General features: G+C 45.1%; 1 protein-coding gene across 1 annotated transcript in view; it reads right to left on the reverse strand.

Annotated features, from left to right (window-relative positions):
- The window catches only part of LOC147103101 (glutamate receptor ionotropic, kainate 3-like), a 582,747-nt gene extending 562,328 nt beyond the window's left edge, over nucleotides 1-20,419 (reverse strand). The window contains exon 1 of the mRNA XM_085962417.1: nucleotides 19,967-20,419. Within this exon, the coding sequence (XP_085818543.1) occupies nucleotides 19,967-20,051 (85 nt within the window). The 5' untranslated portion in view covers nucleotides 20,052-20,419. The remainder of the gene's footprint in view (nucleotides 1-19,966) is intronic.
- Nucleotides 20,420-22,971: the final 2,552 nt, after the last annotated feature.

Consider the following 22,971-nt stretch of genomic DNA (forward strand, 5'->3'; position numbering starts at 1 on the left):
CCAATGGAAGTGCCGGTTTCCTGCATACACTGCGCATGTGCGGGAAACCAGCACTTCCGTTCCCCTGAAAGAAGGGGTTAAAAGGTGGAACACGTGCGCAGGAGAGGCAGCGCGTGCGCATCGAACGTACATTTTTTTTTCAGGTTTTCCCGGGAGGGTAAGTCTCCAGGAGTTACACATATAAAAAGCAGTCACAAGGCCTGCTTTTAACAAGGTAAGTGGTGAATTAATTAAAATTAAAACATTTTTTCCACAGGTTTATTATTTTTAAATACTTTAAAGAAAGGTAAGTTTATTTTTAGCCCCGTTAGAAAATAAAATTATTTTTTTCAAAAATTTAAATTATTGTTTAAAATAGTTATTTCATGAAATTTATAGTTTATTTAAAAATGTGATTTTTTAAAAAATTATTTGAAGATTTAATGATGTTTTGGGGCTTATAGTATTTATAAGTTTGACAGCCCTTCCTGTCAAACTTATGAATGAAGCATTTCCCTGCTACCATTGGCTCTCCATGGCCCACGTGATCCCAGGGGACGCATCAAACTAACTGCGCCCCTGGGATACGCAAGCACTGCACGCTGGCAGTTGGAGCAGGCCCAGGATCGGAATCCCATGCGGGCCCACAGCTCGACGGCCGGCGCGCAAGGTAAGTGCAGATCGGGGGCTTGCACTCACGGGAAGCTCCCGACCCGAATTTCTGGGCCTGATTCTCTTCTTATATCAAACAGCCACTTCAAGAGGAAGCACTTGTGTACTATGTTAGATGTAGAAACAGCCTTTTTTTTGCAGAGCAATAAATAAGCAGCACATACACAAGCCTACACATACGCACTTGTTTGAAACTCATCGGCTGCCACAGTTTTTCTGACTGCTGTCTGTTGCCCAATGTCTGGAATAAGTCTCATATCACCAGAGGCATTAACTCCCACTGGAAAGCATGAGTAAAACTCACCTCTTCCACTGCGTCTTCCAAGAGCCAACAGCGTGGCCTCATTTAATTTACAGTGCGCTACTATGGGGCCAAGTGCTGTGAACCAGAAAGAGCCATAAAACCTTGTGTGGGTCACACCTCCATGCATGCTTTATATCATCTAGGTATAAGAGTGACTTATAAACCAATCGTGAAACCACAGTAACCTATACACTGGGTTTATAATAAATGCCAGTAAAATTGTAGTGAAATAATATCAGCTACCAAGCAGACAATTACAATCTTATACGAGTTGCAATGTATTCTGTTTATAGAAGGAACAAACAAGCTTGTGTTTATATTGCACCTTATAAGGTCTTCGGTATGCCTTAAAGCGCTTCACAACCAATGCTTTACTTTTTGAAGTGCATTCACTGTTATGTAAGCAAATGCAACAGCCAGTTTGCTCAGAGCAGTTAATTTGTTTTTGGTGGTGTTGGATGAGGGCGGGCAGTTGCCCAGGACTCCTGGAGAACTCCCTCCTGTTACTTCAACATAGGAAATGCTCCACCTAGTTCGTCTGCTACCACCTTGGTAGTCGCATGATAAAGTAATAATAGAATGGTTAACTAATCATAGCAATCAATCTCTATCAATTCATCTGTAACTGACCCAGAAAGCACATGAGGCAAACACCAGTGCTGGAGAGCTTTGGGAACCTTAGGTCCAAAGCTACCTTTTTAAAAACAGTGACATGGGATCTTTTCCATCCACCTGAAATGACAGAGGAAGTTTAACGTCTCTTCCCAAAGAGATACTCTGAGGATAAAAACAGAAAATGCTGGAAATACTCAGCAGGCCAGGCAGCATCCGTGGAGAGAGAAACAGAGGTACCGTTTCAGGTCAATGACCTTTTGTCAGAACTGGAAAAAGTTAGAGATATAACAGGTTTTAAGCAAATGCAGGGAGAGGGGGGAGGGGAGGAAAGAACAAACGGGAAGGTCTGTGATAGGGTGGAAGGCAGGAGTGATTAAAAGACCAAGGGGAGGATGGTGCAAGGCAAAAGGAGATGGTAATGGGACAAGTAAAGAAACAAAAGATGAGTCTAGAAGAGGTGTAAATGGGAATGGCTGAAACTCAGAGGAATTTCCTTTCACACTTCTAGAGGATAGAGTACACATGCTGTTAATTATTAAATAATTACTGCATTAACTACAGCTCTATTTATATAATCCATTATCTCAGAGCTACCTCAGCTTGTGATAAACATCAGCCAGACTCAGTTTTATCTTACTGTAGTGAGCTATTCAAATCAGAAACAAACCGGTTTGTCTTTTGAACAATTATGTGACCTATTCTTAATCATTGTCTCGTACACTCCCTTTTTATATATTTACTTCAGTCCTTGCACTTAGTGCCACAATCAACTCATTAGAATTCCTTATTTATTCAGTACTTTCTTTCCCACATTCCATTAAAACCTAATCATTCCTCCAATGTTGTGGCCACTTTGTGCACAGTGAGTCAATTTAATGTTCCTGTGGAAGTGTTGGCAGATAAAGAAAACATGCAGGCAAATGACATGTTTAACACAAGAGATATTCTACCGCTAGCGAGTAATCAGTTGCAGTCTCTAAGTGAGGTCTGCACTGGTTCAGTCTGCTTCCTACAGTCACAGCAAAATCTACGAGTCCCAAGTTGTGTGTAATTATTCCATTAAGATTGCACATCGCAAACAAAGTGAGCTATGTAATATCTGCTAATGGTCCACCCAGCGGACAGTGTTGTCTAGGAGTATAATTGGATAATACCAGAGATGTTGTTGCAAGCACCAAACTCAGTTCCTCCTCATTGTTTAACGTAAAGGTTTTAAAATTGCGTAAACTGTAAAAAAAATCTAGACTGCATGTCTGCAGAAAATTTCAACAATGATCCTAGAGATACTATCTAGGTGTGTGGCCTGATCTTGGAGATGCTATAAAGCTAAAGTACAGTATGGTCCCAAATATGTCATCTTTTGTGGTATGATTCCATGGGGATAACATTTTCCTAATTCCTGCTGTGCTAATCCCTTCTGAGTCTCGGCCCTGTAATAGAGTCATAGAGTCATAGAGTAATACAGCACGGATAGAGGCCCTTCGGCCCATCGTGTCCGCGCCGGCCATCAAGCCCTGTCTAATCTAATCCCATATTCCAGCATTTGGCCCGTAGCCTTGTATGCTATGGCATTTCAAGTGCACATCGGTGTTGCTCTCGGCTAGTTAGTTTTACTGGGTGTTCTAGCAGAGGTGGCATGTGCAAAAGCTGAAACAAATTGGCACTTCTTAGCCAAGCGAATGTAGTCCTGCTCTGACTCTCTGGTCTCATTGTGATTGCGTTTAAGTCCCGAGGTTTCTCTTGACCTAAGGGAACTCGTAGTAATACTAAAGGCATGGTTCTTTTGCAAAAAAAACATTATTGTTTGGGGCACAAAGAAGAATGGGAAGATCATTAATCATTTCTGGCAACGTTGCATCGCACATAAAATGAAATGTTTCGATATGCACGCCACACAGCTGTGCATTTTAAACAAACACCATTCAGAAATGGTGCTCCCCTTTAACAATATACCTTTTGTACTGAGCACAGTATTACAGCTGTGGATCCAGCTCACTGAGCACAGTATTACAGCTGTGGACCCAGCTCACTGAGCACAGTATTACAGCTGTGGACCCAGCTCACTGAGCACAGTATTACAGCTGTGGACCCAGCTCACTGAACACAGTATTACAGCTGTGGACCCAGCTCACTGAGCACAGTATTACAGCTGTGGACCCAGCTCACTGAACACAGTATTACAGCTGTGGACCCAGCTCACTGAACACAGTATTACAGCTGTGGACCCAGCTCACTGAGCACAGTATTACAGCTGTGGACCCAGCTCACTGAGCACAGTATTACAGCTGTGGACCCAGCTCACTGAGCACAGTATTACAGCTGTGGACCCAGCTCACTGAACACAGTATTACAGCTGTGGACCCAGCTCACTGAGCACAGTATTACAGCTGTGGACCCAGCTCACTGAGCACAGTATTACAGCTGTGGACCCAGCTCACTGAGCACAGTATTACAGCTGTGGACCCAGCTCACTGAGCACAGTATTACAGCTGTGGACCCAGCTCACTGAGCACAGTATTACAGCTGTGGACCCAGCTCACTGAACACAGTATTACAGCTGTGGATCCAGCTCACTGAGCACAGTATTACAGCTGTGGATCCAGCTCACTGAACACAGTATTACAGCTGTGGACCCAGCTCACTGAGCACAGTATTACAGCTGTGGATCCAGCTCACTGAACACAGTATTACAGCTGTGGACCCAGCTCACTGAGCACAGTATTACAGCTGTGGACCCAGCTCACTGAGCACAGTATTACAGCTGTGGACCCAGCTCACTGAACACAGTATTACAGCTGTGGACCCAGCTCACTGAACACAGTATTACAGCTGTGGATCCAGCTCACTGAACACAGTATTACAGCTGTGGATCCAGCTCACTGAGCACAGTATTACAGCTGTGGACCCAGCTCACTGAGCACAGTATTACAGCTGTGGACCCAGCTCACTGAACACAGTATTACAGCTGTGGATCCAGCTCACTGAACACAGTATTACAGCTGTGGATCCAGCTCACTGAGCACAGTATTTCAGCTGTGGACCCAGCTCACTGAGCACAGTATTACAGCTGTGGACCCAGCTCACTGAGCACAGTATTACAGCTGTGGACCCAGCTCACTGAACACAGTATTACAGCTGTGGACCCAGCTCACTGAGCACAGTATTACAGCTGTGGACCCAGCTCACTGAGCACAGTATTACAGCTGTGGACCCAGCTCACTGAACACAGTATTACAGCTGTGGACCCAGCTCACTGAGCACAGTATTACAGCTGTGGACCCAGCTCACTGAACACAGTATTACAGCTGTGGATCCAGCTCACTGAGCACAGTATTACAGCTGTGGATCCAGCTCACTGAACACAGTATTACAGCTGTGGACCCAGCTCACTGAGCACAGTATTACAGCTGTGGACCCAGCTCACTGAACACAGTATTACAGCCGTGGACCCAGCTCACTGAGCACAGTATTACAGCTGTGGACCCAGCTCACTGCTGAGTATCTCCAGCAGTTAGATATATTTCTTAAGGCTAAAGGGATCAAGGGATATGGGGAGAAGGCAGGGACAGGGTACTGAATTTGGATGATCAGCCATGATCTCATTGAATGGCGGAGCAGGCTCGAGGGGCCGAATGGCCTACTCCTGCTCCTATCTTCTACATTTTCTGTTTTTATTTCCGATTTCCAGCATCTGCAGTAAGCCCTCAGTATAAGTTTGTCACATTCTATGCAACTTATAATAAGGCAGAATTGCTCAATGAGGAAGAAAGCATCGATTTAAACCGGGATTTATCCGTTACTGTTGCAACTTATCAGTTACTGTTCCAAAGGCAACGTGAGGAAAAACCTTATTTACGCAGCGAGTGGTTAGGATCTGGAATTGACTGCCTGAGAGGGTGGTGGAGGCAGACTCAATCGTGGCTTTCAAAAGGGAATTGGATAAGTACTTGAATGAAAGAAATTGCAGGGCTAGGGGGAAAGGGTGGGGGAGTGGGATTAGCTGAAGTGCTTTTGCAGAGAGCTGGCACCGGCTCGACAGGCCGAATGGCCTCCTCCTGTGCTGTAATGATTCTATGATTCTATGAAATTCAGTTTCCCCCACCTCTCTGTATTTTTGGACAATCCCTTAAAGCGGCCGTCCTCTTTCCAGTGCTGACCAAGGGGTCGTTGCCCCTAACCTTAAACTCTCCCCTTTTTTCAGATGCCGATGAACTTGCTCTGTCTTTCCAGCACTGTTCATCCCGCCCACCCCCCGCCCCGTGTGTCTATATCACTTCCGTTTACTGCTCTGAACTAGAAAGAGTGATAGATGCAAGGTGGAAGAATCACCGCCAGCTTCTCTGCTTCCTCTCCCCCCTACAATGTTCTCACATTGTCGGGATGGTTCCATTCACCCAGAATTGCAGTCGACATCTGTAAACATCGATCCCACACCGCTAACGGTGCGGTTCCTTTCTTATGCTAATAACTGAAGCTCTGAACACAGCCGCAATACTACAATAAAATTAAGTTCTTTCACCGCTACAGCTTTGTCTGCCTTTAACCTCTGCGGAGCCCAGTGCAAACTCTATCAATCTGTAAAGCATTCAACTGCAAAGGCATGACAATTGTTATGCTAATGCTTGACTAATGCATTGCTGTCTAAAATAGTACTTTAAAGTTGCCAAAAATGCTGCAGCTGCCTGTATTCACAAGGCAATACGATATTTGTCACTAAATTGTAAATGTTCCTTAACTTCCCCTTCGAAACGATACGAATTACTTCACACCACTGTCCATGTCAAAACTGTAGAAACTCTTGGCAAAATAACCTATAGACCCAATTTATTTATTAAGAAACAATAACCGCTTGGGTACACCCGCCTCCTGGTTACCACAGATCTCCCGAGTGCTACACAAGACTTTTAACTTTGAAAAATGCACAATTTATTTTTGACAGAGCAAGGTTTGAAGTTGCCATAGCAACCGAGGAGCTGCGGGAGGGAGAACGGCGACAATGTCGGGAGTTTCAAAATGATATGTATCGAAACCATGGTCTCCAGCCTGGTGAGCGGAACAGAGCTGGGCCGTTGCGGTCAATACACAAGCCCCAATATTCAATATCTCCATTCACATTACCGGAAGAGGAGGAAGCGAGCACCACTCAACATGCAGTGGGGAAAGAGGGGTGGCTGTTTCAGCAGAAAAACAGCTTTTCCAAGCATTTGTGGGGATCGTGTTAGAGCAGGAAGAACACTTCTCTTTATAAAAATATTTCTTACAGTTCTTTATTTTATTCGTAGCAGTATTGCGTTATGAGATTCTTCCTGTAACAAACATTGCTTCAAGTAATGCAGCTCAAAACCTGAAGCTATCATGCTCCATCATAAAGCGAGACTGCTTCTGGCGATTAAAAGTTGCAATCTATTACCATTTTTATTGTGCAAAATAAAAAAAAAAGTAATCGAAAAAGTCTGGGTTCAGGCTCAATTTGAGGTTGTAATTCATTCAATGCCTGCCAGTATATTGACACGCTGGCATCTTGTGATGGCAAAATGTTCAGAAGCATTTTAGTAGGAAGAATGAGGAGAGACAATCCAAACTAAATGGTACAATTTTAAAGGGGGCGAATGAATAGAGAGACCTGGGGGTGTTTGTGCACAAATCTTTGAGGGTGGCAGGACAGGTTAACAAAGCAGTTAATAAAACATACGGGGTCCTGCACTTTATAAATAGAGGCGTACAAAAGCCAGGAAGTTATGCTGAACCTTTATAAAACACTAGTACGGCCCCAACTGGAATATTCTGTCCAATTCTGGGCACCGCACTTTAGGAAGGTTGTGAAGGCTTTGGAGAGTTTATAGAAGAGATTTACTAGAATGGTTCCAGGGATGAGGGATTAGAGTTACATGGATAGACTGGAGAAACGGGGGTTGTTCACCTTAGAGCAGCGAAGGCTAAGAGGAGATTTGATAGAGGTGTTTAAAATCATGAAGGGTTTAGAGAGAGTAAATAAAGAGAAACTGTTTCCAGTGCCTGAAGGGTCGATAACCAGAGGGCACAGATTTAAGCTGATTGGCAAAAGAACCAGTGGCAACATGAGGAAAACTTTTTTACACAATGAGTGGTTAAGATTTGGAATGCACTATCTGATAAGGTGGTGGATACAAATTCAATAATAGTCTTCAACAGGGAATTGGATAAATATTTCAAGGAGAAAAAAATGTGTAGGGTTATGGAGAATGAGCGGCGATGTGGGACTAACTGGATTGTCCTTCGAATGAGCCAGCGCAGACTCGATGGGCCGAATGGCCTCCTTCTGTGCAGTACTATTCTATGATTCTATGAATCCCCCCTCCAGACTCCACAAGGTTGAGTTTCTAAACACAGCCTGCTGTTGGGAAGGTGGGGGAGCAGTGAGTATAGGTCAATAGTGACAGGGGGAGAGGGGGAGAGTGGAGGGGGGGAGGTGAGCCCATCAGAAAGAGGGGCAACCCATTCTTAGGCTGCTCTAATGACACTAACATAAGATTGAGAGCAGAGCTGAGCAAGCCTATCCAGTGAATAGCTGAGCCATACCTAGCAGGAAGGTCGCAGGTTCAATCCCCACTCTTGTGCTGTGTTAGCTGATTTCAGCTGGAGTGAACAGTGTTTGGGATGCTACAATTAAATTTAGCTCACATGGGTCAGGGATGGGGGAAACCTCCATTGCTGATCATTTCCAGTGATCCAGGCTGGAAGTGTGCATATGTGAACTTCAGTTGAAAATGGGTGGTGAGCGAGGGTGGGATCGAGTTTGAATGTGATGCTCACATGACAAAAATAGCATGTTAACACTCACTCACATTCGTCCTGGGTGGTAGCTCAAAATGGGCCCTAGATAATCAATAGCTTGTTTCACACTCCACCAGATTTTCAATGGAAATCAATGGAAAAGAGAATCGGGCGGAGTGAAAATACAGGCTGCTTATTCGCTATGGTCCAAGAAAAATTAACACCCAATTGTCTGTGTTGGATTGCAAAAAATAGGCCTGTGAATCAAAGCCTGAATCCTCTAGTCTTTAAATATATTAACCAAAGCTGCAGGGAGGGCTGTAGTACTAGAAATCATATTCAAAGGATGTTTAGCTTCACGTATTAGGAAATATATATAAAACGTACATGCAGCATTAGGGTAGTTGCAAAGCATGATGGGGTACTTGACCATTGTATTAGCCCCTTCTTAACTAAGTACTGTAGAAATAGTGGACCACAGCATATTTACTAGACTCTTAGTCTCCATCTTTGTTGTTATCAGTGTTACAGAAGCAGTGTTTAATGTAGCTGGCTTTCTGAGAGATAAGGGAAACTGAACTTCATAGGGAGTCGGCCATTTCTATCTCTGCCTCAAACACCTTATCTTCCTTTGTAATGTCTGCTCGCAACCAAAAGCTGACATTGTTTATTATCTCAAGAATTAAGCGACCTTGCTCACAGAAGCTAGAAACTAGGTGTTATGCTGTATGTCAGAACACTTCAGGGCAGCTCCCGACATTGAGTGACTAATCACCCAACCAATAAGAGAGTAACTGTAGTGACGTTGTCTGTAGGTGTACGCCCACTTTTGTAACCAATGGGCGTTGCTTATTTAAAGGCATATAAAATGCTTGTATGCTGTATTTCTTTTGAGAGACAAGTGCGAGTCTGAGGAGGCTCCCTCCTCTTGTGCACAAGGCCTTCCGGCTGTTTTCTAATAAGCATTAACTTTGTCAGCAGTTCCGTCTCTCCGTCTGGTTTTACTCCGAAATTCGAATCTAACATCTGCGTCACACATGTAAAACATCGGAGGACAGTCAACACACACAAAGCTAATGCCAGCAAGGGGTCAATGCTTTCTGGAGGGTCGGGAAGATGAGTTACAAAGAAAAGGAGACCATCCTGGCAGAGGATGTAGCACAAGGTCACCTCCAGAGAGGAAGTAGACAACATGCAAAATGGAAGCCATCATTATGATTTCAACATTTTAAAACTTTAAACCTTGAACTCTTTCCCTCCCTTCCCCTCCCACTTCCACATCAAAGGAATACTTCATCGTTATTCAATTTTTTGAACTGCTTTACTCTCAGTGAGTTGTCAAATCACTGAGTTCATTTGTGGGTAGCCAAAGGAAGGGTGGGGCTGATTAGGAACCAAAAAGGGAGATCTTCTTGTGAAGGCAGAGGGCATGGCTGAGGCACTAAATGAATACTGTCTTCAATAAACAAGAGGATGCTGCCAATGGCACAATAAGGGAGGAGGTAGTAGAGAAATGGGATAGGATAAAAATAGATAAAGAGGAGATATTGAAATGGTTGGCAGCGCTCAGAGTAGAAAAGTCATCCAGTCTGAATAGGACGCATCCTAGGTTGCTGAGGGGAGTAAGGGGGGAGGGGGGAGAATTGTGGAGACTCTAGCCTCAGTCAGTCTTCCAATACTCCTTAGATATGGGGGTGGTGCCAGAGGACTGGAAGATTGCAAACCTTTGTTCAAAAAGGGGAGAGGAATAAACCCAGCAACTACAGGCCAACCAGCCTAACATTGGTGGTGGAGAAACTTTTAAAGACATTAATCCAGGGCAAAATTAATTGGCACTTGGAAAAATATAGGTCAATAAATGAATGCCAGCATGGATTTGTTAAAGGCAAATTGTGTTTCTCTAACTTGATTGAATTTGTTGATGAAGTAATGGAGAGAGTGGATGGCAGTGTGGTTGATGTTGTGTATATAGACTTTCAAAAGGTGTTTGATAAAGTACCCATAATAGACTTGCTAGTAAAATTGAATCCCATGGGATTAAAGGGGCAGTGGTTGCATGGATAGGAAATTAGCTAAGGGACAGAAAGCAGAGAGTAGTGGTGAACAGTTGCTTTTCAGACTGGAGGCAGGTGTACAGTGGTGTTCCCCTGTGGTCGGTGTTGGGGCCACTGCTCTTTCTGATATATATTAATGACCTGTACTGGGGTATAGGGGCATAATTTCAAAGTTTGCAGATGACATGAAACTCGGAAATGTAGTAAACAGTGAGAAGGATAGTAACACACTTCAGGAGGACATAGACTGGTGAAATTGACAGACACATGGCAGATGACATTTAATGCAGAGAAGTGTGAAATGATTCATTTTAGTAGGAAGAATGAGGAGAGGCAAACTAAATGGTACAATTTTAAAGGGAGTGCAGGAACAGAGAGACCTGTGGATGTACGTACACAAGGTTTTAAAGGTGGCAGGACAAGTTGAGAAGACTGTTAAATAGGCATTCGGGATCCTTGGCTTTATAAATAGATGCATAGAGTACAAAAGCAAGGAAGTCATGCTAAACCTTTATGAAAAATGCTGAGTCGTGTGTCTAATTCAGAAATCTCCTCTGTAACCTTAGAGAGGGTACAGAGGAGATTTACTAGAATGGTACCAGGGATGAAACACTTCAGTTATGTGGAGAGTTTGGAGAAGCTGGGATTGTTCTGCTTAGAGCAGAGGAGGTTAAAGTGAGATTTGATAGCGGTGTTCAAAATCATGAAAGGTTTTGATAGAGTAAATAAGGAGAAATTGTTTCCAGTGGCAGAAGGGTCGGTAACCAGAGGACACAGATTTCTGGGAATAGTCAAAAAGAACCAGAGGCCACGTGAGAGATAAAAATATGTAATGAGTTATTATTATCTGGAATGCACTGAAAGGGTGGTGGAGGCAGATTCAATAGTAACTTTCAAAAGGGAATTGGATAAATACTTGAAGTGGAATAATGTGCAGGGCTAGTGGAAAGAGCGGGGGGGGGGGGGGTGGGAGCGGTGGAACTCATCTGATAGCTCCTTCAAAGAGACGCACAGCACGATGGGCCTAATGGCCTCCTGTGCTGTATGATTCACGATTCTATAATTGTCCGCCCATCTAGGTCACACGTGGTGTATGGTGCAGGGGAAGCGGTGAGTGAAATCGTATGTAGATAGGTCCTATTTCGTAAATGTATCCACTGCATAATCTAATCCAGATAAAGGCATGGTTCGATCAAGCATAGAATCCGAATTTATTAAATCACTTCTATTATTTAGAACTTCTGACACAGGCTTACAATATTTCCTGGCAAATGTTTTTATATCTGGTTGCTAAATATGGACAATCTGATGCCAGCTTTCTGCTGGAAACCGTCATTACTCTGCGCGGGAAGCATATATTTCATCCAAAGTTTCCTGTTGGTTTTGTGAGATTGAGTTGCTGAATGAGTGGGCTGTGGGGGGAAGATTTGTCAGCAGTCGCTTTTTTCTGCAAGTCTTAGAAAGCCTCATGGCAGTACTGTGGATCAATCCTTCATAAAGCGGGGTCTGTGTTTCATTTACTCCGAGGTAGATGTGAAGGGAACATTCCGGCGGTGACTTGAAGTCGCAGGACGCGAATACTTCTGCTATCCTCTGATATTACTTTTTTCCATCTACAAGTACATTTTTTTTCTAACATATGGATCTACAACCCCCCCCCCCTAAATATCAGTGGTAATTTCATGCAGCCACTGTTAGACGGGGCAGCTTGGCAGCTTGATCTAACTGCTGCCGCCAGGTCATACAGTGCAGTGCTGCCCATGGTCTTATCACGCAACACAATCAAACACACTTGTTAAAAATGACATTCTTTCCAACAGCTCCTGGGTAACTCTTTTCCAAGTTTATGTAAGCCTGTCAGTGCACATCATTTATCTTTTCTAACTCTAGTCTTGCTGGTGGCCTGCATTCTCAGCCTTGGCCCTTCGTCTTGATTTTCAGTTCATATCTGCTGCAACACAGACTGTCAAAGTAAAATGTAATTTCATTTAAAACAAACACATCCCCAAATTATCAACGGGCATCTTGACATCACAGTGCCCACTGTCCCATTGCATACCCCTTTATAAACTGTACAGTGTCTGTCCATTCCATTACATTACATACCCCTCTCTTTAAAAACTGTGCAGTGTCTGTCCATTCCATTGCATTACATACCCCTCTCTTTATAAACTGTGCAGTGTCTGTCCATTCCATTGCATTACATACCCCTCTCTTTATAAACTGTGCAGTGTCTGTCCATTCCATTGCATTACATACCCCTCTCTTTATAAACTGTGCAGTGTCTGTCCATTCCATTGCATTACATACCCCTCCCTTTATAAACTGTGCAGTCTGTCCATTCCATTGCATTACATACCCCTCTCTTTATAAACTGTGCAGTGTCTGTCCATTCCATTGCATTACATACCCCTCTCTTTATAAACTGTGCAGTGTCTGTCCATTCCATTGCATTACATACCCCTCTCTTTATAAACTGTGCAGTGTCTGTCCATTCCATTACATTACATACCCCTCTCTTTATAAACTGTGCAGTGTCTGTCCATTCCATTACATGCCCTTCTCTTTATAAACTGGATACAGTATCTGTACATTCCAGATCTTCCACGTTCAAATAAGAAATGACAGATACACTTCAGCACTAATAGGCAGGCGCGGCATTTCTGTACTCCCTTGATTGAAGTGATCTGATTGACGTTACACTTCATCGGGAAAAAAACACAATTCCAGTTTGGACACAGGGCTTCAGAATGAACCAAATGATGGGCTTTGGGTACTGATAGGAAGATCACATTATATATATATCAATGACATCTCGCCCAGCCGGGCAATACCACCTCTTGTGATGCCACTTTGGAGCACACTGCAAAAGATAAGAGGCTAAAAACGGAGCAGGAAGTTCTTTGACTAGCGGTGCAATTGTTCCAACTGTACCTACCCCAAAATTAAATCGGTCATTGTAAAGATTTGTAATTAATAAAGTAGACACGTTTCCTCCACGTGTTTTTATGCTCCAACATCAGACTTTCGAACATGCAAAAAATACTTTTTGTTTTATTGGCTTCATTGGCTTATACATCTCGCTATTGGAAGGCTCGGTACAGCAGCCGACTTATCTGTTATACACACACATACACACACAAATCCAGACCACAATTCACTGAATGTATATATCAGTGGAAGAATAAATTATAATTGTATATGCAAACAGTTTGTAATGTGGAGGTTCACAGTGAGAGTACAGGAAACCCCATGTGTCAGCCAATAAGTAATGTAGGTTAAGCCATAAGAGGGATTTTTCCATAAATCCACAAAATAACGTGCAGTAACACCGTTTTACCATGCTTATATTTTATGTTCAGTTGTAGCTTTGACTTAACTGCTACAATTTTAGAATTATTTTATTGCTGGGTCTCTTGCATGGAATTGTTATAATCTAGTTTACATTGTCTGAATAGTTTTGTACAGTGATTTCTATAATTCGGCGTGAATTCCTTTGCCTGCTCAAATCTTCTACTTAGCACAACGCACTCGTTTAATTTTGGTGAACGGATCTGCGCCGACCTCGGCTGGGTTCAGTTCTCCTCCCCCCGTGCCCTCCTCCGCCCCCCCACCCCCCTTCTCTCCTTTCCCTGCCATGTCAAGTTCCAGCATCGCCTGCGACTCAATCCCAACTTCAGGTCGGGTTGCCCACTGAGATTGAAAGCAGGGAACACTGGCAAAGCACTGCAGGCGAGTTAGCACCGGAAAGAGAGGGACGGTCAGGGTATTTGGGGTAAGAACCTTCATCACGAGGTCTCTCAAAGGGTCTAGATCCCAAACTTTAACAGGTCATTTTCTTCTATGCTGGCGGACCTGTTGTGTGTTTCTAGGATTTCCACTCTTCATTGCAGGTTTCTCCTATTCACCCTGTCACACTCGGTATCTGACAAAGAATAAACACTCTCCGGGGACGCTGTCTGCATGTTAACGCCGCAAGAAACATGTTGGTAACGCACTCTTTCCAGTTGATTTCCGTCCAACACTTGACAATTTCCCAAGTCATTTTCATGTCTTTTGCAATTAACCAGCGCGTGCACGGGCTGATTGCGGGGCAGGATGGTCGGGATGTATCGGAGGCTGGGACACTCACACTATACATTGCAGATGATTGGCCCGGTGTTATTACAGGGAAGTTAAATAGTAGTCCAAGTGTGCGTGTTTTAATGGCCATCATAAGCGTGGAGACCTACAGCTAAAAGGAAGACGGGAGTCCCGGAACACTTATAGTAAAAGCCCTTCTTTGAAATCTTGGATGTCAGAAAGTTCTGTGCCTTAGTAATTGCCTTTCAGTATTTATGAATGGGCGAGCTGGGATGGAAGGCTTATTGTGCCTTTTTTAAATAAAAAGCAACTCTGACTATAAAATATGGCAAAACCAGCTAATTTTTTGGTTTGATATAGTAGACAACATCTTGATTGCTATCTGTGGAAGATGCCGACACACCGCCCCTCCCTTTCCTGTCAGGTAGGAAGATAATTATATTAAGAACCGTCGCATTGTTTTCTGCGACATTAGGAACTGAACAACTTCCGATTAAAAGTGTCCATGTGTAACCTGTGATTAAAGACAGGTACATTCCAACCACTTTGGGTAGAGGGAGGGGGAGGATTTCCTCTGTGGAGTCTGTGCTATTTTAATTTACGTCTTTGCCACTTCCTTACACACAGCGAACGATAAACACGGAATCAGCACGTGTTTTTTTAATCCAATATTCTCCCCTTGAAGACATCGACCCGCTTGCTGGGTTCCACAGGGACCGCTCCCCCTTGGTCCCCAGCCCAACTGGTCATCATTCATGTGTGAGTCTTGACACCGAGTGCTGGCAGGCTGCAGAGGTGATCACAGCCAATCAGATCCTGCCCATCCCCAACACCCACCCCACACGCGCGTTGACTTCCCTGGATAGCAATTAGGAGCAGGAATCCTGGCCCCCTTTCCCCTCTCACTCTAACCCGGAGGCGAGTTGTGGGCCCTTGAGATCCGCAGGAGTCAGCGCGGGTCCCCAATGGAACCCTGGATAAAGAATTCATCTGCAAAACTACCATTTCTTACAAATGCTGAAGTAGACCATCAGAATTGTTTTTAAAAAGAGGGAGAATGGTGGGCAGAAATAAAAGGAATAGACCGGTAGAGAGAGAGAGAGAGAGATGCAAACGGAGAGAATACACATCTGAAGGGACAGACAGAGCAATGGTGAGATGGGGACAGAAAGAGTGAGACGGGCAGAGCGGGACAGTCTGATGTGGGGGAAAGAGGGATCTGTGGCAGAAATGAATAATGCAAGAGGTGGAGATAGACTGCGGGAGATGTGTCTTTACTTAAACAGTCGATTGTAGATTGAGCAGAGAAAAGTCACCTGTTTCGCCTATATAGCAATTTTAAACTATCAATATTGAATACCACTTTATAAAATGACCGGGATCTGTGAAGCGTGGCTGAAAAGTACTATTTACTTTTGAGAATCGGGCGGTTTATAGGGTTTTCGGAGCGGAAAGGTAGGTGGCAAGTCCGAAAGCGTTGCGCTGTGTGTTCGTTGCTCGGGAACAGGAATGAGGAAAAATGCATGTGACATCCCAGCACCTGTCCAACAGTCTGCTCAGCGTCAATGTCCAAAGTCTGAGGAATGGCGAGTGGGAGGGGGGACAGGTTGCAGAATGGCCTGGATGGGTCCAACAAGCAAACCGAGGATGCAGGAGGGGAGGGGAAAGGGCTAGCATTCCACGGGCCTCCCCCGCTGTCCTGATCGATCTCCACGGACAAACACCCAGACGAGAGGCTCCCTCTCTAATGCTGCATGTGTGGTTGACACTGGACGAACCACCAAAGTAATGATGTGAATCTGGGGGCACCGTGTACAATAAAACTGGGGCGGGGGGAGGGGGAGAGGGCACATACATACTTTCGAAACAGCAGGTGTCAGCACCCTTGAAACGAATGACGAAGAAAGATCTCTGATTAGAATTAAGAAACATTCCGACCAGTTCCCTACTCTACAATATTAGTTACCCAACTGTGATCGATTCGAAATAACAACAGAAAATGCTGGAAAAACTCAGGTGTCCGAGGAAGCAATTGATTGCTCCATAAACAATTGCCCAAACTTGACTTCCTCATTTAAATATCGTAAATCTGCCCCTAAACCTGGTTGAAACCGCTTACGGAATGAAATAGTCTTAAGTGTGTCTTAAATTAAACGGAGGGAAGGAGGACAGACTCTGACACGGGGGCAGCTTCAAAAGTCAGGCGTTACCATTCAATCGCGTGTTGTTCTCCTCGGATAGAATCTCCGCCGGGCAGAAGGGTCTTTGGGGCGGTTCTGTGCTGCGGATTTATGTCGGAGTGAATCCGGCCCGCCGCCGGTTAGAATCAATCAAGAGCAAAAAGCCGGCGGAATTGCGAGATTTCGGCGAGGATCAGCGATAGGGTTTGAAAGAGTCAACCACATTGAAGTCTGACGCTAGATACAAGAACTTTGGGATATCTGCTAACTTCACGCTACTGTACTCAGCTCTGATGCTGGAAGCAGGGGTTTAAAATGGGATATTCCCCTGGCCACCAAAGCAAGCATTCCAGCTGACCCCGACTCCCAATTGTATTTATTACAAAGCCACCCGCTCTATCAATTCTAACCTGCCCTTTGTGCTATATTTATCTCGTACAGTCTGTGTTTTTCTGAATCTGTAAACCAGTGCATATAATCTTGAACTCTCTGAGTGACTGTTCTTTTCCCAAGCGCTTTGCGCGGAGCTGCTCCGACAATTCATCCTCCTGATCTCATTCCCTTCTGTTGTAAACAAAGGCACTTAATAATGGAAACACTGTTCAAACGTTGCAGCCTCGGGAGCGACCAGACCCATCTCTTCTCCTGGACGCGCTGGCTCACATCCCCTCCCCCCAGACAAGCTCGCTCCCTCTTCCTCCGAACCTTTCTGAGTCTGGTTCTGTCCGAATTAAGGACTGACTTTAGGGGAGCCTCGTACATGCGATCTGTGCTAAGAGGACGGAGAAGAATACATGGATGGAGAGAGGCATAGATGTACACGCGGTTTCATATGGACAGTACTCGCCCTGTTGATTACTTTTTAAAGAAATGAATGAAAGGGAGGGGGAAATGCACCATCTTCAAACCCTTGTACTTTTCAAAGTATCTCCTCCGGGAACATAGACCTGCTGGAGTCTCACCAAGGTTACACTGCAGCCACGTCCCTCTGTGTGTGGGGGGAGGGGGGAATTTTGCTTTGTGATACGGTGAATTAAAAATCACCCAAATAATTTCGGAATTCGAGACATTGAGGTTATTTCTCACCCTATACCTTACAATTTCACCCCATAGCTCAGCGTAAGGAACCGTTACCTGTCAACCATTGTGGGGGTCAAGGCAACACACGGATCAGGTCCTAATTATTCAGAAGCAGCCCCCCCGCCGTGTGTTGTATTCCATTTCCATTTAATAATAATTCAACTTCACCACTGTAGAAAATATAATTCTTTTACACAATAGAAAATGGAAGCAGCGAGTGAGTGATTCTCACATTTACCAAAGATTGAAGGTTTTTTTTTGCTTGGGATTTGTCCCGAGTTCCCAGTCCCTCCAATGCCCCTTGTGTTGTGATGCACAGGATACAAAGTGGATCTCCAGACTCTCTGATCAGGAATGTTTGGATTCATGCTCCCCTACCTTCAGTTTCTAACTCTTATTACAAGTACTCCGGGACGGGGGAAGGATTAAAAGAAACATATAACCTCACAGCATTTATTTCACTGAGTCCTGCCTCGGCGTGTACTTCGTGCATTCGGCACATCCTCTTCAATTCTGTTCCCCCCCCCCCCCCCCCCCGCCCCAATGCGATCAGCGCCGTTTCCAGTCTCAAGTCTGGTTCTTGCAGACCAGCCGGCACCTCGTTGATGGCAGATAACAGCTCACATTGACCATTTAAATTGCGAATCGGATCCATTCCAGGTTATCCATGTGTACACCGCCTCACCAAACACACGTGTTATTAATTGTGGCTTATCAATGGGATAGAATCCCAGTCAATACCCCCCATGTTTAGGGAGCAACCTTAATATGTGTGAACATCTGTACAATTCCACATGTGAATGTCGAGCACTTTAGGGTTTCCTCTGTATCTACTTGGCGGCCGCAGGTGGCGGTAAGCCACTTGTCTGAAGCTATTTGCCATGGACACAAACCTATTGATCGCCACTCAGCTGTCTGATACAGCGGAGCAGAGCTCGAATCGCATTGTCAGTCACAGAAAGACCAGTCTCTCCCTCCTCAGTTTCCTTTCCGTCTGTTAACGCTCGATCGCGAGTCGGCACAGACAGGTGACACGAATTTAAGAGGCACTCGCCAACAAGTCACCGTGAGAGATTAAAACACATGGGCACGCAAGGAGATCAGCCTAGCGCAGTACTGACATATTCACTGGCCTCCCATGCTCCCAGTGTAAGTGTCTGTCTAAACTAGACACACAAAACCAAGACAGATAGCGCTGCCTCTCGCACTCCACTGCTCCATGTCCATCTATCATCCTGGCTGTCTCTGTCCCGTGCCTCTAAATCTCTGCCTCTATCTACCTGCCCACTCTGATATCTAACCCCGGTAACCCGTGTGTGCTATAAATACACTTAATACCCAGAACTATGATACATAAATGACCCCGGTCCATTCCACCCATCTCTCTTTGTATTAGGCTCTGCTCCCCAACCCCCTTTTTAACCCGCATATGTACAATTATTTATAGTCCTGACTGTGCACACACGGTGCCATCCACGCTCGCCTGTCGCCCTGGTTTTATACAAGAGACCCCCACCTCTTTATGTCCTTGTCCCGGGGTGTGAGTGGGGGTGGGGGTGGGGTCATTATTCTTATATATGCACCCGACAGCAACCTAATTACTTTAGCAATAAACCAAAATGTACAACTTTAATCATCCTGTCACTCTCCCACTTACAGCAACAATTAAATCCCTATACAGCGCACAGTGTTATAACAGAGCCCGCCGCCTGGGATACGGCGGGTAGGACAATAAACCGGACCCTGAGTTTAGCTCACAACCCATCAATAATGAAGTCTAGTCTTCCTGGACTAAGTTTCTCGGTGTTGACAGCAAACTTACAGATCCCTTTCTCGTTTTCAGAATCATTTGTTTTCTTTCCGTTTGAAATTCGTCCATCAATTTACTCTTGCTTATTATTCTATGAACTCTGGTGCATCCTCAAGTATCTGCCTTTAGATGTGTGTGTATTTTAAATGACCGTGTCTTACAACTAAACACCTGGTTTGTGATGGTTACGCGGACAGACCGAGTCCATCCCTGATAGTTGCTGGGGTTTTTCTGAAGTTGCCGCATGCATTAAGTTGCCAGATTCCTTCTCTCCAACCCCCCCCCCCCCCCCAGCCCCAGTCACCGCCACCCCGGCTAAAACATTAACGGCAAAAAACGGAGCCGATCTCCTGATAGTGCCCTCAGCGCAGACCGGGCAGAGCAGCAACAGTAGCTGACGATCAAACACAGGTATAATGTCGAGAGCAGCCCTTACCAATTCGAATAACATGAGGCATCCCATGAGAATATCCGATCCAAAACAAGTACAGAATAAGTCCCGTCCTGTATTCCAAAATCATGCTCAAAAGGAGGTAGCCAGCGATTTCTCGTGGTCACAGGTCTGAAGGAGCTGGATTTAAATGCAAGATTCCACCGGACTAAGTTCCCGCTCGCCGCTTTTCCCGGAGTCGAGCTGGATTTGGTGGTGGGGGGTTAAAAACTCTTTAGGTGTCTGGAGTGAGCAGATGCTTCCCAGAGTAGTGCAGAAATCTCAACATGATCTTCACGTCTCACATCGACTTACTCCAATAAAGCGGAGAGAGAGAGAGAGAGAGGAGAGGCAGCACTCTGCAAGGGATCGTGGGAGATGCACGTTCAGTCAGAAAGTAGCCAGCAGCAAACCCATGCAAACAATTCACTTCAAATCAACAGCAGGCAGAGAGAGAGAGAGAGAGAGAAGGGAGGAAGGGGCGGGGAGGGGGGTTAGCGATCCCAAGTTAGAAAAACAGGGAGGAGGTACAGCGTTAGCAAAAAAAAAGATGTTAGGCGACGCGCCTGGTGACTAACAGTGGCTGCGAGAAACAAGTGGGTTAAGTAGAGTCCCTTATTAGCTGCTCCAGCAGCCGCCGTGCATTTGTCAGTGCTAGCCCTTTCCAAAGGGTTCCTGTTTCTGACTGTTTCCTGCATTTAATAACTTCCCAGCACTTCTCTCACGGGAGTCCATCCATAATCAGAATATTTACCGCTCTATCTCAATTATAAACCTGTCACCTGTTCATATGGCATGCCATTTTAGATAGGTTACATTTTACCTAGAACGGTTTATGTGCCCATAACTTATGCCCACGTTACTGAAATGATGTCTAATTTCTATCTATTCCCCCCCCCCCTCCACAAAGCAATTGATTTAAAATGAAAACATTTAAACAGATGCATGCGATAAGTCAATGGGAAAAGGCGAGTTGCTGGTATTCTGCACCGTGTATAGTTCTGCGAGGCGGCCCATGTGCGGGATCCCAGTCACCCGGAGTTATCCGCTTGCAGTCGAATTGCAAACCCTTTACTCGGGCGGTTCTGGTGTGGGATGAGGGCAAGGGGCAGGATGGCAGCGAGTCTCACCCTCACCCTGCCTACTGGCTGCCCAGGATTGAACAGGGCTGGAGGTGCCCACGAACAGGCGGCTCAAAGTGACTGTACGGGACGGTGTTCCTCGCAGGGCGGAGGGAGCAAAGAAAACCAAAGTAGAATTCTATACAAAACCGACCGGGCGGCACGGAATTGCGGTGCCATGACTGAAGTTTTCATTTCCCACCCTCCTGAATCCGCCGGTTTTCTTTCATTTCACGGGGTTTCTCTTTGCCCTGACCTTGAATTCTCATTCCTCACTCTTTTTTAATTCGCTTTTCTTTCTTCATCTCGCTGGTTTTACAGCCCAGGTCTATTCCTACTTCACGAAGCGCAGGTATTTACTGCATAAGTAACGACCACTTCATCAGGGTTTATATTCCCCTCTCCGCTCTCAGGCTGAACTCAAACAGTGTAACTGTTAATTTGCTCACCAGCCCCCCACCCCCCACATCACTCTCTAACTATTGGTGCGGTGAATAAAGACATTAGTCTACATTTTCTAAACTAAGAGAAGGTCTAATTCGTTTCATTTGTATCTGCTCCATATTCATGCCATGTGTTCAGATTTATAGACCCACAGCGCAATATAAAGAGAATCAGTGTGAAATATGAAGCCCCAGAGCTCACATTACAGAGATTCATGGATTACAGTGCACAGCAGCTCCCGAGTATATCTCGCCCTCCTTGTCGAGAACGGATTCTTGTTTTAGAGCGCCCTCTTTTGAATAAATTGTGGAGCAAGCGATAATAAAACCCAAGAAAGTCAGTAAAACTCATCAGTGTTGTCAGGACTCACGTTCCCGGTGTACTGGCTACACCGAGGAATATAGTCGTGGCCCAGAGTTGGTGGCACTGCCGCCTCGGAGTTAAAAGGTTCTGGGCTCGAATCCCACTCCAGAGACTTGAGCACATGATCTAGACTGACACTCCAGTGCATTACTGAGAGAGTGTTGCACTGTCAGCGGTGCCTTCTTTCCAATGAGATGCTAAATCGAGTTCTGACGAAAAGTCATGGACCTGACACGCTGGGCTGGATTTTGATTGAGGAGGCGTGTAGGGACTACAACTTTCAGGGTTATAGTCCCGCCTCGAGTTGTGGCCAACCCACGCGATTTTCACTTGATTGACCTTGTTGAGCCCGCCCAGCGGGCTCAGCAGGCCAATTAAGGGCCACCTGGCAACAGGTGACATCACAGATTGCCATTTCATCTGTCAAAAGCATTTGACAGATGAAATATCAGCGTTTGACAGCTGTATGAAGCTGTCAAACACTGACAATCTATACTCCCAGTTAATTCCTTCCTGTCAGGCTGATTTAGAGATCTCTCCAGAACAGAAAGCTGAATGCTGCAACTTTTGACAGCTCGCGGCCATTCTGCTTTCTGTGCCGAGATGAGGGACTCCCGAGACCTGAAGGAAGGAAGGCTGTAAAGGTAAGTAAAGGTAAGTAAAACTTCTTTAAACACTTTACACACACCAAACACACTTACCTCTGAACTCATGCACCCATCACTCACCTGAACACCGGACATCTCGAACCCTGAAGGGGTCGCAAAATCCCCTCAGCCCCCGAAGGTCGGGAAATATTAATCCACATCGTGGACGAAGACTTTTGTGATTTAAATTGTCTCTGGGTTGGACAATGTTTTAAAACATACCCAGAACCGCAAAAAGGCTGCGTTAAAAAGCTCGTAAGCTAGGCGGCACTTGGACACTGGAATCAAAGAACTTTGTGAAAATCGCACAATTTAAGATTGTACATTTTATTAAAAGATGTACTCTTGAGTTTTGGACTGTTAAAAATGGCTGAACAGACCTCATGGAAGCAGAATTTCAAAAGGGCAGACAGGCTGTTAGCATATGAATGAAGCC

The sequence above is a fragment of the Somniosus microcephalus genome, chromosome 20, assembly GCF_052327205.1.
Source record: "Somniosus microcephalus isolate GS21.2 chromosome 20, FLI_Smic_1.0, whole genome shotgun sequence".
Taxonomy (NCBI): Eukaryota; Metazoa; Chordata; class Chondrichthyes; order Squaliformes; family Somniosidae; genus Somniosus; species Somniosus microcephalus.